The sequence below is a fragment of the Sturnira hondurensis genome, unplaced genomic scaffold (assembly GCF_014824575.4).
Source record: "Sturnira hondurensis isolate 20B ecotype Veracruz unplaced genomic scaffold, ASM1482457v3 Scaffold0003693, whole genome shotgun sequence".
In the NCBI taxonomy this organism is placed as follows: Eukaryota; Metazoa; Chordata; class Mammalia; order Chiroptera; family Phyllostomidae; genus Sturnira; species Sturnira hondurensis.
In genome coordinates, this window is record NW_028076324.1 from 8244581 (window position 1) to 8266966 (window position 22386).

The 22386-nt window shown below is 51.5% G+C and overlaps 2 protein-coding genes and 1 long non-coding RNA gene across 5 annotated transcripts in view; 1 reads left to right on the top strand and 2 right to left on the bottom strand.

Moving 5' to 3' along the window:
• TIMM13 (translocase of inner mitochondrial membrane 13) lies at positions 1–1047 on the bottom strand. The gene is made up of 3 exons (XM_037042460.1): positions 857–1047; positions 705–773; positions 1–488 (listed from the first exon to the last, which is right to left on the bottom strand). Exons 1-3 carry the CDS (start codon positions 974–976, stop codon positions 390–392), a joined length of 288 nt encoding a protein of 95 aa, XP_036898355.1. The 5' UTR covers positions 977–1047; the 3' UTR covers positions 1–389.
• LOC118984457 (uncharacterized) lies at positions 1040–15010 on the top strand. Its single transcript, XR_005065929.1, has 3 exons — positions 1040–1202; positions 12358–12626; positions 12872–15010. It is a non-coding gene; the product is annotated as an uncharacterized LOC118984457 (long non-coding RNA).
• LMNB2 (lamin B2) overlaps positions 8419–22386 on the bottom strand; it is a 23514-nt gene continuing 9546 nt past the window's right edge. The window contains exons 3-12 of one of the 3 annotated variants that reach the window (XM_037042458.1): positions 20467–20623; positions 20122–20247; positions 14239–14409; positions 13986–14111; positions 13505–13725; positions 12989–13280; positions 12803–12910; positions 12127–12246; positions 11766–11879; positions 8419–10934 (exon numbers count right to left, since the gene is read on the bottom strand). In XM_037042458.1, coding sequence (XP_036898353.1) covers positions 10893–10934; positions 11766–11879; positions 12127–12246; positions 12803–12910; positions 12989–13280; positions 13505–13725; positions 13986–14111; positions 14239–14409; positions 20122–20247; positions 20467–20623 — 1477 coding nt within the window. In that variant the 3' untranslated portion in view covers positions 8419–10892. Of the gene's footprint in view, positions 10935–11765; positions 11880–12126; positions 12247–12802; positions 13281–13504; positions 13726–13985; positions 14112–14238; positions 14410–20121; positions 20248–20466; positions 20624–22386 lie in introns of all 3 variants that reach the window. The other 2 variants (XM_037042456.1, XM_037042459.1) reach the window with 2 other exon arrangements.

A 22386-nucleotide genomic window follows, 5' to 3' on the forward strand; every position in this document is an offset into this window, starting at 1 on the left:
CTCTCTAGCCCTCCTTCATCAATTTATTTCTCAGCCCACCCCCAGGGGGACACAGCTCAGGTGGGACCTAATAATACCCACCCTACCCCCAGGTCCACAGGAGAATTCTATGGCCAGGGCTTGAAGATGACCCGGGGGAGATGCCACTGGGCTACCAGCACTTTGGAAAGGTCCAGAGCCCCCAAGTCCCCAACTACACTCACTGGCAGGAGGTGGGCTGCACGCAGGGGGGCGGGTAAGAATCCCCAGTGTCCCAGCACCAGTCTCATCCTCATAAATCAGTGGCAGGCAGCACGCACACGCGGGCCCCCACCTCACAAAGCACATTTATGGAAATCGAACACGGGTGGGGTTGGCCCGCTGGCTCGGCCAGGCTCAGAAAATCCTGGTCACATGTTGGCTCGTTCTCGCTGCAGCCGCGAGTTGTAGGCGCGGGATACGGTGTTCCAGGCATCCATGTAGCGATCCATGCACATGGCGATGCATTTCTGCAGGCGGGGAGGGCACAAAACTCAGCTCAGGGCCGACACGGACACACATTGGACACACACAGACAGACTCACACCCCACCCCCCAACCCCCGGGCAGCGGACTGCGCAAGCGCAGCAGTCCCACCGCGCCGCCCAGTTAATCCTAGTCCGTGCGTGCGTAGAGGCCCCTCGCCGGTCCCCACCAGTGACCCACCCAGACCCCAAGGATCTCACCTGCTCCGAATTGTCCAGGGAGCCCCCGGGCTTCCCGATGCACTTCCGGAAGCACTTGTCCGTCATCCTCTGTGGGGATATGCGAACCCTCAGCCGCGACACCCGCCCCCTGGCGGACCCCGCCGCCCTCGGCCCCCGGCCCGACTCCGGACCTGCAGCAGTTCCTGCGCGTTGGCCACAGCGATCTGCACCTTCACCTGCTCCATGATGAGCCCCGGGTCCAGCTTTCCGCCGCCCGAGGCCCCGAAATCCGAGCCGAAGCCATCCTCCATAGCTCCGCAAAGTTAACCAGCCGAGACCGCGTGCGCCGACCCGTACCTGCGCCGGAAGTCAACCGCTCATGGCTCCACGGGAAATGGAGTCTGGGCGTGCTGGAGGCGGGACAACGGGCGCACCACCCACAAGCCCGCCATTACATTGGGATCTGATACCCTGTGTTAAGACTCCAGCATTTCGACTGCGGAGGGAGTTGTCGGCTTCTACCTGCTGCAGGGCAAGGTTAGGAAGTGGAGCCCGTCTGCACCTGCCAGGGGGCCTTTTTTTTTTTAAGTGTTTGTGGGTCTTAAACACTTCTCAACCTGGAGAAGGAATATACCTGCAAGGACTCCTTGTGCTTAGAGTTCATAACCATTGTAGCAGCGATTGCTTACAGGGGCCACTCACCCACTTTGCATTTTAGGGAAACGCTGCCGAGTGAGCTACTAACCTTATTGACACGAATGTCCCAACCCTCCCCCCGCCCATTTGCCTTCCTCCACCCAGCCCCTGTCTCACTCACCCCACCCTTCCCTCTGGCCATCACCACACTGTTGTCCGAGTGTGGGGGTTACGTATGTATGTTCTTTGGCCGATCCCTTCACCTACTTTCATCCACTCCCCCCTGTGACAGCTTTCAGTCTGTTCTGTGTGTCTATGCCTCTGTTTCTATTTTGTTCATCAGTTTATTTTGTTCATTATATTTCCCATGTGAGATCATATGGTATTTGTCTTTCTCTGACTGGCTTATTTCATTTAGCGTAATAATCTCCAGGTCAATCCATGCTGTTGCAAAAGGTAAGATTTTCTTTCTTATGGCCACATAGTATTCCATTGTGTAAATGTATCACAGCTTTTTTATCCACTTATTTACTGATGGGCATTTGGGCCGCTTCCAGACCTCCAGACCTCGGCTGCTGGGAGCATAGGAGTGCATACATTGTTGAATTGATGTTTGGGATTTTTAGGATATCTTCCCAGGAATGAGACTGCTGAGTCAAAAAGCAGTTCGGTTTTTAATTTGTTCAGGAAACGCCATGTTTTCCATTGTGGCTGCACCGTCTGCATCCCCACCAACGGGGTACAAGGTTTCCCTTCTCTCCACATCCTCAGCAGCACTTGTTTGTTGATTTGTTAATGATGGCCATTCTAGCAGCTGTGAGCTGCTACCTCACTGTGGTTTTAATTTGCATCTCTCTGATTAGTGACATTGAGCCTCATTTGCATCTTTACTAACCTATCAGAATGTATGGAGCCAACCCTGGTATATGGGACAATCAAACTGCAAATTTGGAGTCCTCATTTGCTCATGGGTGGACCAGTTGGGGACCAGAAGTGGGCACTCTCCTCTGTATAATAAGCCAGCCTCAGCGCCCACTGCCTGAACAGTGGCTGTATTTCTTCAGTTTGCAAGCTGAGGTGTAACACCTGATCCCCTTTGGAGCCCCTGCTTTGATTAAGCTGTTTCTCACCTGAGCTGGTCCATAACCGAGCTCACATTAACAGGCACTTGTAAAGATGTCTTCCTAAGGAGGGGTACCCGTGAGGATGCTCACCTTGTGGGCATCGAGGGAGAACACCACCCATAATGGGTAGTGCAAAATGGGTAACACGTGCTGTATTGGTTGGAGCGTTAGCCCGGTGTGCCAGGTTGTGGGTTGATCCCTGGTCAGGTTATGTACAAGAAGCAGCCAACAAATGCATCAGTAAGTGGAACAACACATTAATCTTTCTCTTCCTCTCTCTCCAAAAATCAGAAATAAAAAAAAATGTCTCTTCTGCTGCTTTGGTGTAAAATACTCTAAAAATATCAAATCCATTTGGTCTAATGTATCATTTAAGGCCACTGTTTCCTTGTTGATTGTCTGGGTGACCTATCTGCTGATGACAGCGGGGTGTCATCATCCCCTACAGTCACTTCATTACTGTCGATCACTCCCTTTGTGACTGTCAGTACTTGCTTTATACACTTAGGTGCTATGGTGGGTACATAAATGTGTTCAACAGTTGTAGGCTCTTGTTGGATCGATCCCTTTATAGAATGGCCTTCTTTGTTTCCTGCTAAAACCGTTGTTTTAAAGTCTGTCTTGTCTGATATAAATGTCACCGCAGCTTTTTAAAATTTCCATTTGCATAAAATACCCTTTCTGTTCCCTTTCAGTCTGCGCATCTTTCGATCTGAGTTGGGTCTCACAGGCAGCATGTGTGTGGTCTTGTTTTTTATCCACTCAGCCACAGTGTCCTCTTTTTTTTTTTTAGATTTTATTTTAGAGGGGGGGGAGGGAGGGAGGGAAACATCGATGGGCTGCCCGCCCTACCCACATGTGCCACCACTGGGACCGTGCCCTGACCAGGAACCAAATCGGCGACCCTTCGCTTTGTGGGACAATGACCAACCAACTGAGCCACATCAATCAGGTCCACCCTGTCTTTTGATTGAGTCACTTAAAACATTTACATTCACTCAACCCTGGCTGGTGTAGCTCAGTTGGTGGAGCATCGTTCTGTCACCGAAGGATTGTGGGTTCGATTCCTGATTGGGGCACCTGCTTAGGCTGCAGGTTCAGTCCCCTGGTCAAGGTGCCTATGAGCCCTGGCCTGGGCACTCCAGGAGGCAACCAGTTGCGTTTCTCTCTCTCCCTTTCTCTCTGAAAAAGGCAGTGGACCTCAAGGTGAGGATTAAAAACCAAATTACACTTAAATCGATTATTGATAGGTACGTAGTTATTGCCATTTTACTACTTATAATCATTTTTTTCCTTCTTAAAGAAGTCCTTCTAACAATTCTTAAAATACTGAGATGCACTCCTTTAGATTTTTGTAATTATAGTTGATTATAGTATTATATTAGTAATATATAATATAATTATGTATTTGATGTATTATAGTATTATATTAGTTTCAGGCATACAGCATAGTGGTTAGACATTTATATAATGTGTGAAGTGATCACCCCGATAAATCTGGTACCTATGTGACACCATACATAGTCATATGAATCCTTTAGCTTTTTCTTGTCCGGAAAGCTCTGTCTCTCTTTCAGTTCTAAATGATTGCCGTGTTGAGTAGGATAATACTGATTGTAGGTCCTTATTTTTCATCACTTTGAATATTTAGTGCCAGTCCTTTCTAGCCTGGAAAGTTTCTGTTGAGAAGGCAGCTGACAATCCTATGGGAGCTTTCTTGTAGGTAATTAACTGCTTTTCTCCTGCTGCTTCTAAAATTCTCTGTCTTGCCCTGGCTGGTGTGGCTCAGTGGATTGAGTGCTGCCTGTGAACCAAAAGGTCACCAGTTCAATTCCCAGTCAGGGCACATGCCTGGGTTGTGGGCCAGGTCCCTGGTGGGGGGTTTGCAAGAGGCAACCACACATTGATGTTTCTCTCCCTCTCTTTCTCCCTCCCTTCCTTTCCCTCTAAAAATAAATAATATCTTTTTTAAAAAAAGATTCCGTGTCTTTAAGCTTTAGCATTTTAATTATGATATGTCTTAGTGTGGGCCTCTCTGGGTTTTTCTTGCTTGGGACTTTGCATTTCCTTGACTTATATATCTATTTCCTTTGCCACGTTAGGGAAGTTTTCATTCATTATTTCTTCAAATAGGTTTCCATTCCTTTGCTGTCTGTCTTCCTGATACTCCAATGATGTGAATGTTGGTACTTTCCATGTTATCCCAGAGGCATGAAGAACTAGCCTACCCTCATTTTTTATTTTTTATTTTTATTTTTTGGCTATTCCAATTGGGTGTTTTCTGCAACCTTGTCTTCCAAATTGCTGATTCAGTTTCTGCTTCATCTAATCTGCTGTCGCTCCCTTCTAACCTAGTCTTCACTTCGGTGACTGTATTTTTCACCTCTGAGTGGGATTTTTTTTATGGCTTCTGTGTCCTTATTTATGTTCACCATCTTTGTTGAAGTTCTCACTGAACTCATCTGTTCTTCCCCAAGTTCGTTGAATGTCCTATAACTGGTGTTTTGTATCTGGTAGATTGCGCCTATCCATTTTGTTCAGGTCTTTTTCTGGAGTTTTCTCCTGTTCTTTCTTTTGGGACATGTCTAGTGGTCTCTTCGTTTTGCTGTATGAGGAGGGACCCCCCAAAACTGGAATTTATTTATAAGAAACTGTAGTTACTTTTACATGTTTAGACTTCAGTCACCTTCAAAGCACTCTCCGTTTCAGGCAGTACACTTACTGAGATGTTTTTCCACTGCTCAAAACAGTTTTTGAACTTTTGATTTTGATGCCTTTTAGTGCTTCTGCCTTTTGTTTGTTTCACCTCTTCCACATCGGCAAAGCATTTCTCTTTGAGGACGTTTTGCATCCGGGGAAACAAAGAAGAGTTGCTGGGGTGAGACTGGGTGAATAGGGAGGGCAGGGCACAGGGGTCATGCCATTTTTGGTCAAAAACTGCTAAATACTAAGCCATGGTGTAGGCAGGTGCACTTGTAAACCACCCATATTGAAATGGGCAGACATGGTGCAGGTGTCTTCAAAAAAAGGCCACAGAAACCAAACGCAGCCTCGCATAGCAATGCCAGCTGGTGCACTGACACAGGTGGGTTCATGGATCGCTTGCCTAGCCGGGGAAGCTTGTACTACAAGGGCCCTTCCTTCCTGAAGATTATTTGGGGTTTTTTTTAGTTCCCCCTCATATTTCTGTGTTAGTTTGTATGTATTGGGTAGGTCTGCTTTCAGTCTTGGCAGGGTGGCCTTAGGTCATAGGTGTCCTGTGGGGCACAGTGGTTCAGTCCCTCTGGTTACCAGAGTCAGGTGCTCTGGGAGTGCCCCTTGTGTGGGTTAAGTGCAGCTGAGCTTCAACTGCTGTTGGCATGTAAGCGGGTGGGTGACTCTCAGGTGGACTGGTCTCCAGGATTGGCCAGGACCATGGGGGGTGAGTTGCTGTTGCAGAGGCTGACCTCAGGGATCAGGATTTGCCCCAGTGGGGCTGTGGTGCCTGCTGACACCACTCTGGATACTTTGTGGAGCTAACTGTTCTGAAGCTGGCCACTGTGTGTGTGGGTTCTAGGGCTGGAGAGGGGCTCTGGTGCAGGCCAAGATCAGCCCCTGCCTGTGCCTGGCCAGCTGCAGCTGGTAGGTGTCCAAACTGGGCCTGGAGGTGCATGGGCAAGGCCATCCTGCAAACCGAGGCAGGCTACCACAAGTGGCAGGTCTGGCACTGTTTAGCAAGAGGCACAGGTCACACCAAGGCCAGCTGCCACCTGCCCGGCACCTGCAGACCTGAGAGGTTTTAGGAGAGTCTGCGGAGCACACCAAGGCTGGCTGCCTGTGGGTAACTGCCACCAAAAGAGGCTTGAGTGGTGCTCCAGTTGTGTGCAGGTCGTGGGGTGGGGGCGGACTCTGGGATTTGGGGCCCTCCCGTGCCTGCAGACTGGGTGGGGGGGATTCACACTAAAATGGTGGCTGCCATCCAGCCCCGGTCCTGAAGCCACACAACCCAGTTTCTACCTGTATGTATGTATCTGACGCTCCCTCCAAGTTGCTGTCCCTTTTCCAGAGCCCAGGGTGAGTGTCTGGAAGCAAGTGAGTCTGTAAGTGGGCCCTTTAAGAGGCCGCTTGGGTTTCCAGAAGCTCACCAGGTCAGATGGAATCTACGATGATTTTCACAGGTGTTGTGGGAAGTCCTCTCCCCAGCACTGGACCCTTACTCATCATGGCGGGGCTCCGCAGCTAAGACAGCCCCGATTTCACGTGTACACATGGGCGTGGGGCCAGCCCATCTCCCTCTCCACCCCTCTTAGCACTCTCCGCATGGCTTCTCCACATCCCAGGTCCAGGAGTTCCCTTCAGCTAACCTTCAGACGCTTCTCCAGGGTGGTGTATAATTTTGTGGTGGTGGGTGGGGGCCATCACCGAGTTGACCTGTCCTGCCGTCTCAATCATAAGCTGCTCTATTTTTAATTTTTTGAGGAACCCCCATACTGTTTAACACAGTGTCTACACAAACTTAAAACCCTGCCAACAGTGCATGAGGGTTCCCTTTTCTGCACATCCTTGTCAGCACTTGTTAGTTGTTGATTTATTGATAGGTGTGAGGTGGTATCTTGTTGCGGTTTTAATTCATAATTCCCTTAGTGACAGTGAACCTCTTTTCATGTCTATTGTTATGTGCTCTTTAGAGAAATGTCTATTCTGATCATTTGCCAGTTTTTTAAATCGACTTGAGAGAGAGCGAGAGAAACACCGATTTATTGTTCCACTCATGCACTCATTGGGACGATGCTGTAACGAACTGAACTGCCCGTCCAGGGCCAGTCACGCTACTTTTGTGGGTGGCACACAGGCGTGTACGTGCCCAGTGTGAACCTCAGAAGTTGAGAAAACCAAGCCCTTTGCAACTGCCCTCTCCAGCCAGTCTCATGAGATCGTGAGTCTTGGAGGCAGCCTGCCAGCGTGTCTGCCCACGTCAGTGTTGTGGATGGACCCCTGCTTCGGTCAGCCGGCTGCACCTGCACCCTTTTCTTTCCTGCTGTATTTTCCATTGTATTCACTGTCCACTTCCGGTCCACTTGGTTCTTCCTTGCCCTTTCAAGTCTTTGTTGAAGTTCTCCCTAAGTACCTCTCAAGTTTGGTTTCTTTGGATTCTTTATCAGGCAAATTATTTCCATTTCCTTAAGATTTTTAAAATCAGTTTATTGCTCCTTTTTTTTTCTTTTTAAAGATACTGTGTCTTTCCATGCTGTTTAACTTTGTATGTGGGATTACAAGAATTTGACAAAACAGTTCTCTTCCCCAGGTGTGAAGAACTGGCCTGCCGTCGACTCAGTGTAGGCCACATGTTCGGGGGTTCGGTCTCTCAGCAGGGCTGGGCTGGTGCCCAAAGACCCAAAGACGGGCCCTGCGGTGTGGAGGCCAGATGTGTGCAGTCATGCCGTGGACCTGCTTGCTCCCTCTGGTGGGGCTGCAACAGGCTCAGAAAAAACATGACTGAGAATACACTGCACCCTGCAGGTAGGCCAGCACTCCATAGCTTTCTGGCCTTCTCTACAAGGTCTTTCCTGCTGTACAAAATATGGCCTGTGTAGGCTGTGTTCCGGGTGGTTGCAGCAGGTCGGGAGGAGCCTAGCAGGCACTTAAGCATCATCAGTCCTGGGTGTGCAGGTTGGGGCCCTGCTGTCCCCTTGCTCAGAGGCAGAAGGCTCTGGGCCATAGCTGGGAGCCACTGCGGGGACTCTTGTGGCCTTGTGGAGGTGGAGGGGACATGAGCAATGGCACTTGGGGGCCAGGGGCTTCCAGCCCTGTCTCCCTCGGCCTTGTCAGAAGCCACTCACTCAGCCCTCAGTGGTCTCACAGAAAGAACTTGTCTGTGTGCATGTGTTTGCATTTGCTTGGGGAGGGGCAAGGGTAGCGCACCCCTGTGGCACCCCATTCCAGGAAGAAGACCACTGGTGCTTTGGCAGCCAAGCTCCAGCAGTCCAACCTCGAAGTAGACTCAGAGGCACAACTTAAAAGCAAATGTTTATTGGAGTGTTGTACAAAAAAAGTTTCCAGTCAGAAAATGTATATTACAAAGCATTGGAGGAACAAAAAAAGACCACGCATTTGGCATGCACCTCAAAAACCACCAAGACCTGTCTGAAATGAAAGACCACCACAGCTCTGGAAGCCAACTGCGCCTGTGCCTGCACGATACAGCATGGACACGACCCCCTTGAGGGGCTCTGCCAACCTGGAGGAGTGTGAGTCCCACTCAGGTGCAGAACCGTGGGGTCTGCACGTCAGAACCTTGGCCAGCAAACTGGACGCGTGATCATGTATGGGGTGGGCGCTCAGGCCTGGGCTCTGGACTCGGTGTCCCTGCAGGCTGCCCCTCACCACTGCTGGTTCTGGGAGAGATGCTGGGCCGTCACATGATGGGCTCAGACGGGGGCGTCGCTCCTGCATCACTCTCAGTGGCCTAAAGCTAAGCTTATTTAAGGACATGTGCACTGATTCCCAGGCCATAGCAATCGTTTCCATGTTGATTTCTGTTTCAAATACTTGATTACCCACAGCATCACCACCTTGCCTGGAGGACCCTTGGGTGAAGACTCACCTTGGGTGGTGGAGCCTCAGATACTCCCCAGCTCCTGCCAAAGCCTCTGCCAGGCACTAGGGGGTCCTCTCCCTTCCTGTCCGTGACTTAGGGTTAGGTGAGACTGTTAGCAAATCACAGACCCAAACTCCAGGACAGTTTTGATCCTTTAGGTTTCTGGAACATGTCACTGGGTGTTGGTACCCCTTCTGTCTGGGGGCTACCTCACCCCACTGGCCCAGGACCTCACTGTGGACTCCCCAGACCCTCACTGGCCATGCAGTTCTTGCTTCTAGGCATGTGGTGAGGGGTGGGGGGTGAGAACCCTCAACCTCAGGGACCCTTGCAAGCACTCCCAGGAGAGGTTCAGGTGGGGTATAGTGTCCTGCATCCCCAGGGCAGGCGAGTATTCTAGGGTCCACCCGGCCCTTCCATGAGGTGTTCTGTGACACGTCCCTGTGTGGCCTGGGAACTTCGGGCGGCCCCGGGAAGAACTGGAAGTGAAGCAAGGGTCATGGATGAATTCTAGGCACAAGAGCACCTTTACACTGTCAGCCACAGGGGCTCTGGCTTCTACCCCACCTTACCATAACCAGTTCCCAAGGAAAGCCAGGCCTGGGGGTGTGCACAGGGCAAATGGGCAGCTGGCTTCTCCCGGCTGGGAGATGCAGGGCCAGCCATCAGGTGGCTCTGAGACTGCCCGCCCAGGTAGCACACTGCCCTGTCCCAGTATCTGAGCTGCCTTTCTGAAGGAGTTTGCCACCTGGGGGCTCAGAGCTCACTGAAATGGCTCCCTTAGGGACCGTCCCTGGGACCCTGGCCTGAGCCACTGAAGTAGGATCGGCAATCTGAGTACTGACCAATGTAAAAAAATAAATATCCATTAAAAAAATAATTTCTGTGTATCTAGGTAGGGGGCTGTAAACGGTAGGCTAATGCAGAGAGTTGCTGGGTGGCCAGAAGCTGGCTTGTGACACGGAACCACCCTAAAAGGGATCAGTTGGCAGTGGCCTGAGCAATGTCATTTCAGCAAGTTATATATAGAAGCGAGAAGAGCACTATAAATGCAGAATATATATGAGAGGGCAGGAGGCTGACACTCAGCCTGGGGTAGGTGTGTGTGAGGGGTGGGAAGTGGTTACATACAGACATGGTTCTGAAACCCAAGGCGTTTGCTGCCAAGGTTGTCACACTTGTCCCCACGGTTCACCTGCTTACTCATCTTGGCAGGTTTCCTTGTCTCCTGTCCTACTGGTCTTGCTCCAGAAACACAAGGGTCAGACAGCCAGGATGGGAATAAGGGTCTCCCCCCGATACAGCCACAGCACCCTGATTCACGCAGGTGGATGAACCCGCCTGCCACCCAAAGCCCTCAGAGAGGGGCTGCAACGACCCTGGAGGCCAGGAAGCCAGTGGAACCTGAGACTCCCGAGCATTCCCACACCGTGCTCCCCGTGGGCTGAGCCCCCTGGCTCCACAGGGTGCCCCTGCCCTGTACTGGGAGGAACCTGGATTCTGAATTTGGCTTTTAAGAGCTTAATAACAAATGACAACTACTGAATTCCTATAACTTCTCTGTCTACCTCCAGGCACAAGGGGCAGCCCCCCTCCCCCTAGCCTGTCTGTCACAGAGGCAAGGGTAAGTGCATGGCCCCTTCAGCCTCCAAGTCCAAGCCCATCGGCCATTAGGTTCCTGGGTCTGGAATTCAACCCACAGGGGAAATGGGTACTGAAAGAAGTGTGGACAGTGGTGGAGGGTCCACAGAAACCCACCAACAGAACAGAGACCCACCCACTTTCTGGCAGTTTGCTTAAAAATTCTCTAGAAATGTATCAAGGACTAAAGAAAGCCAATGATATAAAAATAGTTTCAAGTGGCTCTGGGAAAGGAAAGATGTGCTCCGTTCACATAACACGGCAGCCTCTTGAGGTGGTCCTCGGGTCTCCCTGGGAGGAAGGAAGGACAGTAGTTAGGGGTGGCCCCGACCCCTGCCAGGGAGAGGCTGGACTGAGCTGGGGGTCTGAGCCACCTCTGGAACACCAGCCCCTGGCAAAATGACAGGGCCAGTAGTAACAGCTTCAACTGTCCCTGTTCCAGAAGCTTCCATGTCTCTCCCTCGCTTCTTTTATGCTATACAACACATCACAATCTTATGTTCCAGACACCAGAATTCACAACGTATCTAATATGGTGTGGTCCTAGGCTCTCCATCTTCTCCCCCCAAAGCATTCTTTTTTAATATTCTTTTTAAAATGATTGATTTGTTTAGAGGAAGGGGGAGAGAAACAGAACATTGATTCACTGTTCCACCCACTTGTGCATCCATTGGTTGCTTCTTGTATGTGCCCTGAGCAGGGTATCGAACCCGCAACCTTGGCATGTTGGGATGATGACATTCTAACCTGCTGAGCTCCCTGGCTGGGGCAGAGCCATTATCTGAGCTACCATTCTCAGAAGAGAAATCATGGTGCCTGAGAGTGTTTTCTGGGACCACCAAGGCGGTACCAGTGCCACTAGAGAGGCACTCAGCTTTCAACAGCCCGCACCCAGGGGTCCCGGAACTAGTACCCAAGGTGCACACAACAGGCAAGACCCAGTGGTGAGGAATGCTGCCTTCATGGCCATCTCCAGCTAGGCCGCGCAGAGCCTGGAGCTAAGAGGGCCTGGGCAGTGCAAGGGCCAGCAAAGGCCAGTCATGCCCATGTGACCATGTGCTAGGGGTCCAGCCAGCTGGGCCATGGGTGTGTGTACGTGAGTGTGTTCCCAGGGGCCCGTACCTGCTGATGGAAAAGATCCTCCTCACCAAACTCCGCTCCCTCCTCTTCGCCCTCCTCCCCATTCTCAGTCTCCCGAACCGCTGAGGACTGTTTCACGGTTCTAATGGCCACTTCCTGTGGAAGACAACAGCCATGGTCTCTCGGCCCCTCAGGTGTGCAGGCCCAGCCCATGTGGGAGCAGCAGTTAGCACACTTGGACACCGTGCCGCAGACTGCCACCTGGGGACCAGGCCCAGGGCTGCCTGCACTGGCTCTGCTGGCCTGGGCTCCACCCCACAGCTCCTGCACCACCTGGTAGGGTGGACCAGGGAGATCCAGGATGAGGCAAAGGCACCCCTACACTCCAAACCCAGGCACGCACCTCTCCATCGGCGTTGACCAGGACTGTCCGGAAGTTCTCGCCTGTGCCCCAGCTGATCTGATTCTTCCACACAAGTGTCGATGGCGGACTGTGGGCCACCCCTGCACCAGCTGCCCACACCTGGGGACATACCAAAGGGCCTCCCTGTCAATGCTGGCTCTGATCCTGATTGCTACCAGCCGGACCCTTATCAGAGCCCCCTTTGATGCATTGGGCATTTGTTCCTTCCAGTCTTACTGGGTCCTACCCAGGAGTGATGATCACCAGGGTACGGAAGAAGAGACTCAAGTTCACAGTGGCCAAGGACACTGATCTTGGCAAGCTGGATCAGAAGCCTGTCATCTCCAGGGCCCATGCCCAAGACTGTTACATTTCTTGCCAACACCTGCTGGCCTGGAGAGCCTGGACTCAGACCCGCCTCCACCATGGGATCCCAGCATGTCACTTTGCCACACCAAAGGGCTTCAGAGAAGGCCCGCTGGAACAACGCCGGCACACAGGTGATCTGTGACAGCAGGTGGCTGTTCTCAGAACCAGGCGCTCAGCCACTGCCCCACCCACAAGCCAGGTCCTGCTTCTCCAGCCCGCCTCACATTCTGTCACCCATGTGGTTGCTGCTGCCACCTCTCTCCTACCAGGGGCCACTCTCCCTACCACCCACCCCAAGCCCACCTACCGTGACGGTCTGGCCAGCCCGCAGCACGTATTTGGGTGTGAACTTGTAAGCAATCTCCTCCCCTTCTAGGACCTGCCTCTTGATCCTCCAGTTCCCCAGAGACTGGTCCTGCAAAGGGACAATGCCTGACACACAGCTATGGAAGACCCAACTACAGAACCTCCATCCCGGGTCAAAGCCCCTTACCTTATCCGAGCTGTTCTTCAGTTGCACAAACTTGCCTTCCAGGTCTATCTCCTCGATGCTGACACTGCCCGAGGCTGAGGCCTGCTGGGCCAGGTGGAAGCTGCGGCTGCTGCTGCTGCCACCACCACCTGAGCTGATACCGCTGGAGCCTGTGCCCAGTGGCTCCTCCACCTCCAGCCGCCTCCGCTTGCTGCGGCTGGAGCGCCCCGCCATGGACACGCTGCTGCCGCTGCTGCTTGAGGTGGCCCGTGAGATGGTAACCCGTGACGATGGGCTGGGGGACAACTTCAGCCTGGGGTTTGGAGGGGAAATAGAGTAACTGGTAGTGGCAGCCAAGAGGCTGTTGGCCCAAGGATGGAGCAGGACGGCCCAGACAGTGCGAGGGCAGATTCACCAGCCCAGCCTGACCTGCCCCAGGCTGGCCTTGCCCCCCCCCTTCCCCCTCTCCTCCCAGATCCATTCCTCATGCCACCTGACCTCTCCTCCTGGTCCAGCACATCCTTCTCACCCCCCTACCTCTCCTCCTCGCCCTCCAGCAGCTTGCGGTAGGCACTGATCTCCATGTCGAGGGCCAACTTGATGTCCAGCAGCTCCTGGTACTCAGCCAACTGCTGCGTCATCACATCCCGCATTTCCGTCATCTCCAGCTCCTTCGCGTCCAGCATCTTACGGAACCTGTCACGCTCCCCGGCCATGGCCTCCTCTAGCTCTCGGATCCGGTCCTCAGCTGCACTAGCCTGGGGAGGGGTCCAAGGCCAAGTCAGGGCAGCCTGGGTGGGTCAAGAGGAGAAGCCCACCCAGCTCTGGGCCAGGGACAGAGACCAGACCTGTGGGGGTTGGAGGGGAGCCAGCAGCCTTACTCAGGCACAAGAGGAATGGGACAGGGATGGGAGAGTGCCTGCCCTTCAAGATTGCAACTACTGCCCAGAGGCAGGAGGAAAGACCCCGCTGGGGTTGTGAGGCAGGGGCAGGGGCAGGCGTGGACTCCAAGAGTCACCTGCTTCTGGAGGCCGGAGAGCTGGTAGCTGAGAGACTCAACCCGCATGCGTGCCTCCTTCAGCTCCTCACGGGCAGCGCTGGCGGCCTTGTCATTCTGGTCAGAGCTCAGCTTGGCACTCTCCAGCTGAGGGGACAGGAGTGGGCAGATGAGGCACCAGGTATGGAGCAAGAGGAGCCACCTGTACTTTCCCACCTGTTCTGTCCCTCCCCCATTCTCTCCTGTCCCCCACACCCGCTCCCAGTGAGCGCACCTTGGCCTGGTAGGCCTGCTCCAGCTCTAGCTTGTAGAGCCGCACTTGCTCGTCGTGCTGGCTGCGCAGCTCCTCGAGTGCCTGCGCCATCTTGAAGTCGTACTCCTGCTGCCGGCTGCTGTCCACCTCCACCAGGCGCCGCTCATGCCGCCGGCGTGTCTCCCGCACCTCCTAGGGAAAGGGCACCCCCGACCCGCTGAGGCAGGCGGCAGGGCTGGCGGGCTGGGGATGATGGCCCCAGCCTGCCACCGACCCGTCCGGCTCAGCGGTGCAGTCACCCCGAGTGCCAGGTGCCAGCGAGGGCTCAAAACTGCAAACGGGGAACCTCTGGGGAGTTGCCCTGGTTCCTATTCACAAATTATCAATGGACATACACTTCACAATCACCAGAGAGGACACAGCCCAGATGTCCCTCAGATGACGAGTGGACAGGTGCCCACACACAGAAGCCATGAAAAGGAGTGAAGCACTGACACGAGCACACACGGACCTGGAGCACACAAAGCTCAGTGAGAGGAGCCAGACACACACAGCCACGGTACGTGACTCGTTTACGTGAAACGTCCAGAACAGGCGTGTCCACAGACAGGAAGTAGGGAACGGGGGTGCCTACTAATGGGTGCAGACCTTTTTGGGGATGATGGAATGTCCCAGAATTTGAGGTGCCAGTTGTTCAACTTTGTCAATGTACTAAAAACCACTCTAAGAGTAGGGACTGACCCCCCTAAAACCACAAAATTTACTTATTAAAAATTTGCATATTTTTGCCTTGCCTGGTGTGGTTCAGTGGATTGAATGCTGGCCTGAGAACCAAAAGGTTGCTGGTTCAATTCCCAGTCAGGTCACATGCCTGGTTTGGAGGCCAGATCCCCAGTTGGGGTGTGCAAGAGGCAACCAATCATTGTTTCTCTCCTTCTCTTTAAAATAAATTAAATCTTTAAAAAAATACAGTTTATTCTCACATGTCTGAACTTGTCACCTTCAAAGTACTCTCCATTTGATGCAATACCCCTATCAACACGCTTTCCTACTGCTCAAAACAGGTTTTGAACTTGTCGATTTTGGTGCCTTTTAGTGTTTCTGCCATTTTTTGTTTCACTTCTTCCACATCAGCAAAGTATTTCCCTTCAAGGACTTTCTTCATTGGGGAAACAACAAAGAAGTCACCCAGGGAGAGACTGGGGTGAACAGGGAAGATGGGAAGATGGGGGTCATGCTGTTTTGGTCAAAAACTGCTGAACACTCAGTGTGGTATGTGCAGGTGAGCTCATAAATCACCCCTCATGAAATGGGCAAATGCGTTGAAAGTCTTAAAAAATTTACTGAAGACAAACACAGCCTCTCACAACACCAGCTGGCACAGATACAGATGGGTTCCTAAGACACTCCCTTAGGGGTGAAGACTGTACTACAAGAGGCCTGATCTCCAGAAGATAATTCCAGTTTTTTTGAGGTTCCCCCATATAAATGATACACTGAAAGCTTTATGATATGGGAATATTTCAAGTGTTATTTAAAAATGTATTCCCAACCAAGTCCATTCCAGGTGCCCAAGGCCCAAGATGTCTGGCCATCAGGACAGTTGTGGGACGTGATAGTGGCAGCTCAATAAACCAGTCAGCAGAAATCCAAACCATGCGTGCACCAACAAGGCTGCCCCAGGCTCATGTGGGGTCAAGTGCAGGTGCAGGACTGGCTGGCGGGTTCCAGGAGAGGAGCATCCTCTTCCACTCTTGCCACCTCAGAAATCAGTCACTGTCATGTCACTGGTTTGTAAGCACAACACTCCTGTTGTGCCAGGCAGCCAGTTGTGTTTACGAAGAAACGGTAACCCTTATGAAACCCACCACAGCACACCCACCTTTACCACACGCCCCTCGGTGGCTTACCAGGCTCCTTTCGCAGCACCCTGCACACAACCCTTCCCACACCACTACGGGTCCTTTTCACAGAGCTCTTCATAGTGCCCCTCAAGACGCTGGTCACAGACCACCTCAGGGACCCCCTCCATGGTACTCTCCTATCACCCCTCCACAGGCCTCATCTGCCCCCTGATAGATTTGGGAGCCTTCACTGGCCCCCCTCAGCTCCCCTCCTGGCCTCCCCGGATCCCTGGTGGCCCTGGCTGTCACAGGACCTGGCTAGAGCTGCAGACCATTCCTCAGCTGCATGTGTGCCCTCCTGCCAACAGCAATTCCGGGGCAGTGACCCATGAATGGCCTGGCCACAGGGTTCCATTTTGAGCCATGACAGCAAAATGGGCCCTGTGGTGCTGAGATGGGAGGGCCCCTACCCTGACCTTCTCCCGAAGGGTACAGATCCCCAGCTCCACCTGTGGGAACCTCAGTCCCTCGCAGCCAGGCCTGGCCATACCAGGGAGCTGAGGCCGAAGACTAGGAGGAGGTTGAGGGGAGGGGAGCACACAACCTCCAACTTGTCCTTTGACAGGGAGTGACTAGATTGGGCCAAATGGCAGCCCCATAAAGGTGTGTCCCTGTGTCCTAATCCCCAGAACCTGAGTATGACCTTATTTGAAAGAAAGTGTCTTTGCAGATATAATTAAGTTACAGGTCCCAAGGAAAGATCACCCTGGATTATCCAGGTGGGCCCCAAACCCAATGACAAGTGTGCATCCTAAAGACAGAACAGGAACATCGGCATCATAATGCAGTGAGAAGACCCTTTCGTCTCTCCCCTTAAAGTTACAGTACGACAGACACCTGTACTCAACAAAGGACCCCTGGCTCAGTCTACAAAACACGTCTGAGCAATTCAGGCATGGGGATGTCTAAAGATGACTAAACTGGACCAAGAAGGGGAGGAGGGGCAGGAAAGGACAGAGGGGACCACAGATGCGGTGGCAGTGGAGCACAGATGCCACATAAGCCAGATTCTCACCTGAGTGGCTGCCACCTGTTTGAGCTAAACCCAGGGACAGGGCAGAGATGTGGCCCTGCAGTGTAGTGGCCGTGGAATGGCAACTGCAGTCACACACAAGGAGGCAGAGCCGCAGACGCACAAAACCACTCCCTCCACCCACCCCTTGCCCACCCATCGCAGCTGATGCCGGTAGAGGAAGGACCCAGTAGAGGCAGCAGAGACCTAGGACAGCACACTCCAGCAGCCTCTGGTTACAGAAGGCAGCGCCGGAAAGCAGCAGGCCCGTACCCCCACCTGGCCCACACAGAGGGGATGTCCACCATCTCGGGGTATAGGGGACACTTCCAATGACCCAAAGGTGCCACCCCACCCGGACCCCAGAGGTGACCTCGTGCAGGTGAGAGGAAAACAAACTCATACTATCGCACCTCCTGCAGGAAAAGAACACTTCTACTTGTGAATCTGCCCAACTGTTCACAGCAAAGCAGTATCTGAATAAGAGTCCACTGCCTCGAATGCGTAGGTAGAGAAACCATCTATCAGGTACCATGAATAACCGAGGGTATCACACTGCCTGACTTCAAACTATACTGAAAAGCCACAATAGTCAAAACAGTACAGTACTGGCAAAAACACACACAGAACGATGGGACAGAGTTGACAGCCCAGAAATAAATTCATTCATATGGGCAACTAATTTTCAACAAAGGAACCAAAAACATACAACGCTCTCCGAGGAAGAAAAGTTTCTTCAATACATGGTGTTGGAAAAACTGGCCAGCTACATGCAACGGTGAAACTAGACTGCCAAGACCACACACAGAAATTAACCACAAGGTCTGAAACAGCAAAACACACAGAAGAAAACGCAGTAAACAGGGACCTGGGTGTCACACAGGTTCTTGTGGTCTCGACCCCAAAAGCAAGAAAAATAGAAGAAAAAATAAATAAATGGAACTACATCAAACTAAGAAAATTCTACACACAAAAGAAACCAACAAAATGAAAACATGACCAACAGAACGGGAGAGGGTATTTGCAAATAACACCACTGTTGAGGGCCTAATAGCCACAATACACAAGGAACTTACACAGCTCGACAGTGGAAAACCAGAGGACTGAATAAACATCTTCCCCCAGAAAACGCACAGACAGCCAACAGACACGGGACAATGCTCGATGGCACTGATCATTGGAGAGATGCAAACCGAGACCGAAAGCACAGTGAGATCTGGCCCCACACCCATCGGAACCACCAAGCACTGATGGGGACACAGACAAAGGGGAGCCCTTTGTTCTGGGCTCTGTCGGTGGGACTGCAAACTGGTGCAGCCGCTATGGTAAACAGTAGGGAGGGTCCTCAAAGATTAGAGAGACCCGCCTATGACCCAGCAGTCCCACTCCGAAGAACTCCGAAACACTAATTTCAAAAGCTATATGTTCAGTGCTGTATTGTTTACAATAGTCAAGATTTAGAAGCAACTTAAGTGCCCGCTGATAGACAAGCAGACAAAGGCATAGTTCATATGTGCAATGAAATGTTACTCAGCCATAAAAAAGAGGGAAATCCTGCCATTTATGACAGCATGGATGAACCTACAGGGTATCATGGTGAGTGAAATAAGACAGAGGAAGACAAATACTATAGGATTTCATTTATATATGGATCTAAAGAACAAAACTAAGCCCTGGCTGGTGTAGCTCAGTGGATTGAGCACGGGCCTGCGAACCAGAAGATTGCAGTTCGATTTCCAGTCAGGGCACATGCCTGGGCTGCAGGCCAGTTCCCCGCAGGGGACACATGATACATTGTGTGTCCTCAGCAGAGGCAACCATACATTGATATTTCTCTCCCTCTCTCCTTCCCTTCCCCTCCAAAGATAAATAAATAAAATATTTTTTTAAAAAAGAACAAAACTAAAAAAATAAAATGGAAACAGACCCATAAATGCAAAGAACAGGCTGATGGTCAATAAAGGACGGGGGTTATGGGAACTGAAAAATAAACTGCAAATCACACATCTAGTAAGACAGGGGCATTAAACTCATTTTCACCAGGAGCCACATCAGCCTCATGGCTGCCTTCAAAGGGCCAAATGTAGTTTTAGGACCGTATAAATGTAACTACTCCTTAACTAGGGGCAAGGAGCTCAGCGCTGCTGCCGGGTAGAAATAAGGTGCCGGGCCGGATAAAACAAGGCAGAGGGCCAGATTCGGCCCTTGGACCTTGTATTCGCCCCCTGTCTGATAAGGGGTAAATATAAAAGAGGTAATTGATTAAACACTGCTCAAAATACTATTCATAAACTGGTCATAGTATTGTCATATTTTAGTAGCGTTGCTTTTAGTCTGTCCACCTGGCTTTATCACCTGGATATGGAAAAGCAAAAAGCAAAAAAAAATGACCACTCATTCTCTGGTTAGTTTGAACACTGACGTCTGTTAACAACAGCTTCCTGCACACACAACTGGTTCGACCTGCGGGCAGTGGGCAGGGCACCTGCAGGTCACTCACAAGGCTTGTTATTTCCTAATACCGGCCAGACAGAGGGCTACTGCGAAGGGCTTGGTTCCCTAGACTTCTATAAGAATCCCCTTGGTGTGCAGCACACTTACACACACACACACACACACACACACACAGAATTAGAACAACTAATCCCAAACTTTATATGGAACCACAGTAGACACTAAAAAGTCCAAGGAATTTTGAGAAGAGACAGTGGGAAGTATCACGTGCCCTGATATCAAACCACACTACAACAGTAAAGCTACAATACTCAGCACAGTATGGGCATTAAAACAAATACACACATCAATGGAAACTAAATAGAAAGACTGGAAATAAATCCTCACTAATACATTGAATTAATCTTTGACAAAGGAGGCAAGGATATACACTGGGGTAGAGGCTGGCTCTTCAACCACTGGTGTTAAGAAAACTAGAGATGCATTTTTAAAAACAAAGGCAGACCGCATTCCAACACCACATACAAGGCTCACCTCCTCAAAGACGTTCTTGCGGAAGTCGAGCTCCTCCTGCAGGCTCTGACAGCGGTTCTCCAGGTCCACGCGCATCAGTGTCTCCTTTTCCAGCTGCTTCTTGGCCACCGCATGACCATCCTCTGCCTGGGACGTGCCGGAAAACACACTGAGGGAACCCTCTGCTGCACTCGTGCCCTGGCTCGAGTCTGTCTGCTGCACTCATCTGTCTGGCTGCTCATGCCCAGGGATCTCCTTAAATACACAAACTCATGCCCATGGCACGACCCTTGGCCACCCTGGACCCACACATATGCATCAGCTTGAGGCCTCCTGTCTCCAGACTGGGACGTTCCCAGGGCTTACCTTGGCCAGCTGGGCCCGAAGATCAGTCACATCACTCTCAAGGCTTCGCTTGTCACTGAGCGCAGCAGCCAGCTCCGCCTCACTCCGGTGGAACAGGGACTCCAGGTCCTTCACACGGCCCTGGGCCACTGTGAGCTCGCCATCCTTCTTCTTGTAGCTGAAAGCCAAGAGCAGAGGTTAGCTGGGAGCAGCTATGCAGCTGGAGCCCAGGGAGGTCCAAGCACAAGTTCACTTCTGCCTCTGAGCAGGGCCCTTTAACTCTTTAAGGCTCGACTTATCTCCTGCTCTCTGGTAAGGGAGCCTCACCTGTCAGCACAAGAAGTGACCTTTCCCCAAACCTGCCCTGCACCATGAGGACTCCGTCAACCTACCAATACAGGGGGTTCAAGAAACCCTCAAGGCATTGGTTTCATGTCCTTTTCTGAGGTTTTTGATCACAAAAAGAATCATTTAGCCCTGGCTAGTGTGGCTCAGTGGATTGAGTGCCGGCCTGCAAACCAAAGGGTCACTGGTTTGATTCCCAGTCAGGGCACAGGCCTGGGTTGGAAGCCAGGTCCCCAGTTGGGGGCATCAAGAAATGACCACACACTGATTGATGTTTCTCTTCCTCTCTTTCTGCATCCCTTCCCCTCTCTCTAAAAATAAATAAATAAAATCTAAAAAACTAAGGTATAATTTATTAAACAAATTCTAGCCTTTGAAAAGTTAATCTCCTGTGCAAACTGTGTAAACTATGTCACACAGGACGCCCTAGTACTGTAATAGACAATTATCTCCAATATCAAATATTTAATATGCCAAATGGATTCTTTAACATACAGTTCTTTAAACAGCATGAACTTTAGGTTCTTACACATTTCTGAATGCAATTCTAACTCTTCTTGGGGTTCAAAGCTTACCCACTTTTTCCCCAAGGAACCGATTGGGCCATCTCCGGCAACTGTGGCCACACCCAGGGTCTCCCCCTCAGCACTGGGGACACTGGGGCTGGGTCATTCTGTGGGGCTGTCCTGTGCGCCGTGGGAAGTTAAGCAACACCCCAGCAGAGATGAGCACAAATGTCTCCAGACTTCACCCAGCATTCGGTGGGGGGGCGCAGAGTCACCCTGGGTGAGAACCACGGGGGATACTGCTTAAGCTCATGTGAACTGGAGAGGCATCCAGACCAATGACTTCAGCCTGGAGAACGCCGTCCTCACACCAGAGATACAGCTGAGAAAAGCCCTGCCCGCATGAAGCAGAGAAGACAGTAAAATGCTGCCTGTCAGTCCTGAGTCTGTTGTAGGCACAGATGAAGCAGGAAAGAGAGATAGGGACTGAGCATGTGCCAGGCGGGAGTTGCACCTTTAAGTGGTGCAGAGCAGAACCCCTGCAGGAGGAAACCCTGGGAATGCACCAGGTCCAGTATTTCCAGCAGAAGAGGGTTCAGGCCCAGGAAATAGAAGTGCAAAGGTCCTGGGGTGAGCTGTGCCCAGCAAGTTCAAGATTAGCAACAAGGCCAGTGTAACAAGAACAGAGAAATCAGGAGATAAGGAAAATTCCTAAACAACTTTATCCAATTTTGGGATTCTAGAGAACTACACAGAATGATCCAGGAAGCAAGGGTACAGTGGCTATCACTGGCGTGTTTGGCTGTGTCGTAAGAGGTGCAAGGTATTAAACTGGATTCCTCACCTGCATAACTAATTCCTGGAGAATATGTGGGGGAATCTGGCCTATTAATTGGGTCCTCCACGTATCTACCTGCCATTTTACCATCATGGGGACATGGTGACAAGTTTGTCAGGAAAAGAAAAGCACTACATGTGACATACTGGGAAGTTCACCTCATCTGGGGTTACAGCCCATGCACCACCCTGCCCTGGAAGGACTTGGAGACAAAGAACAGGAAGTCAGGCAACTGAGAAGCACCTGCAGACC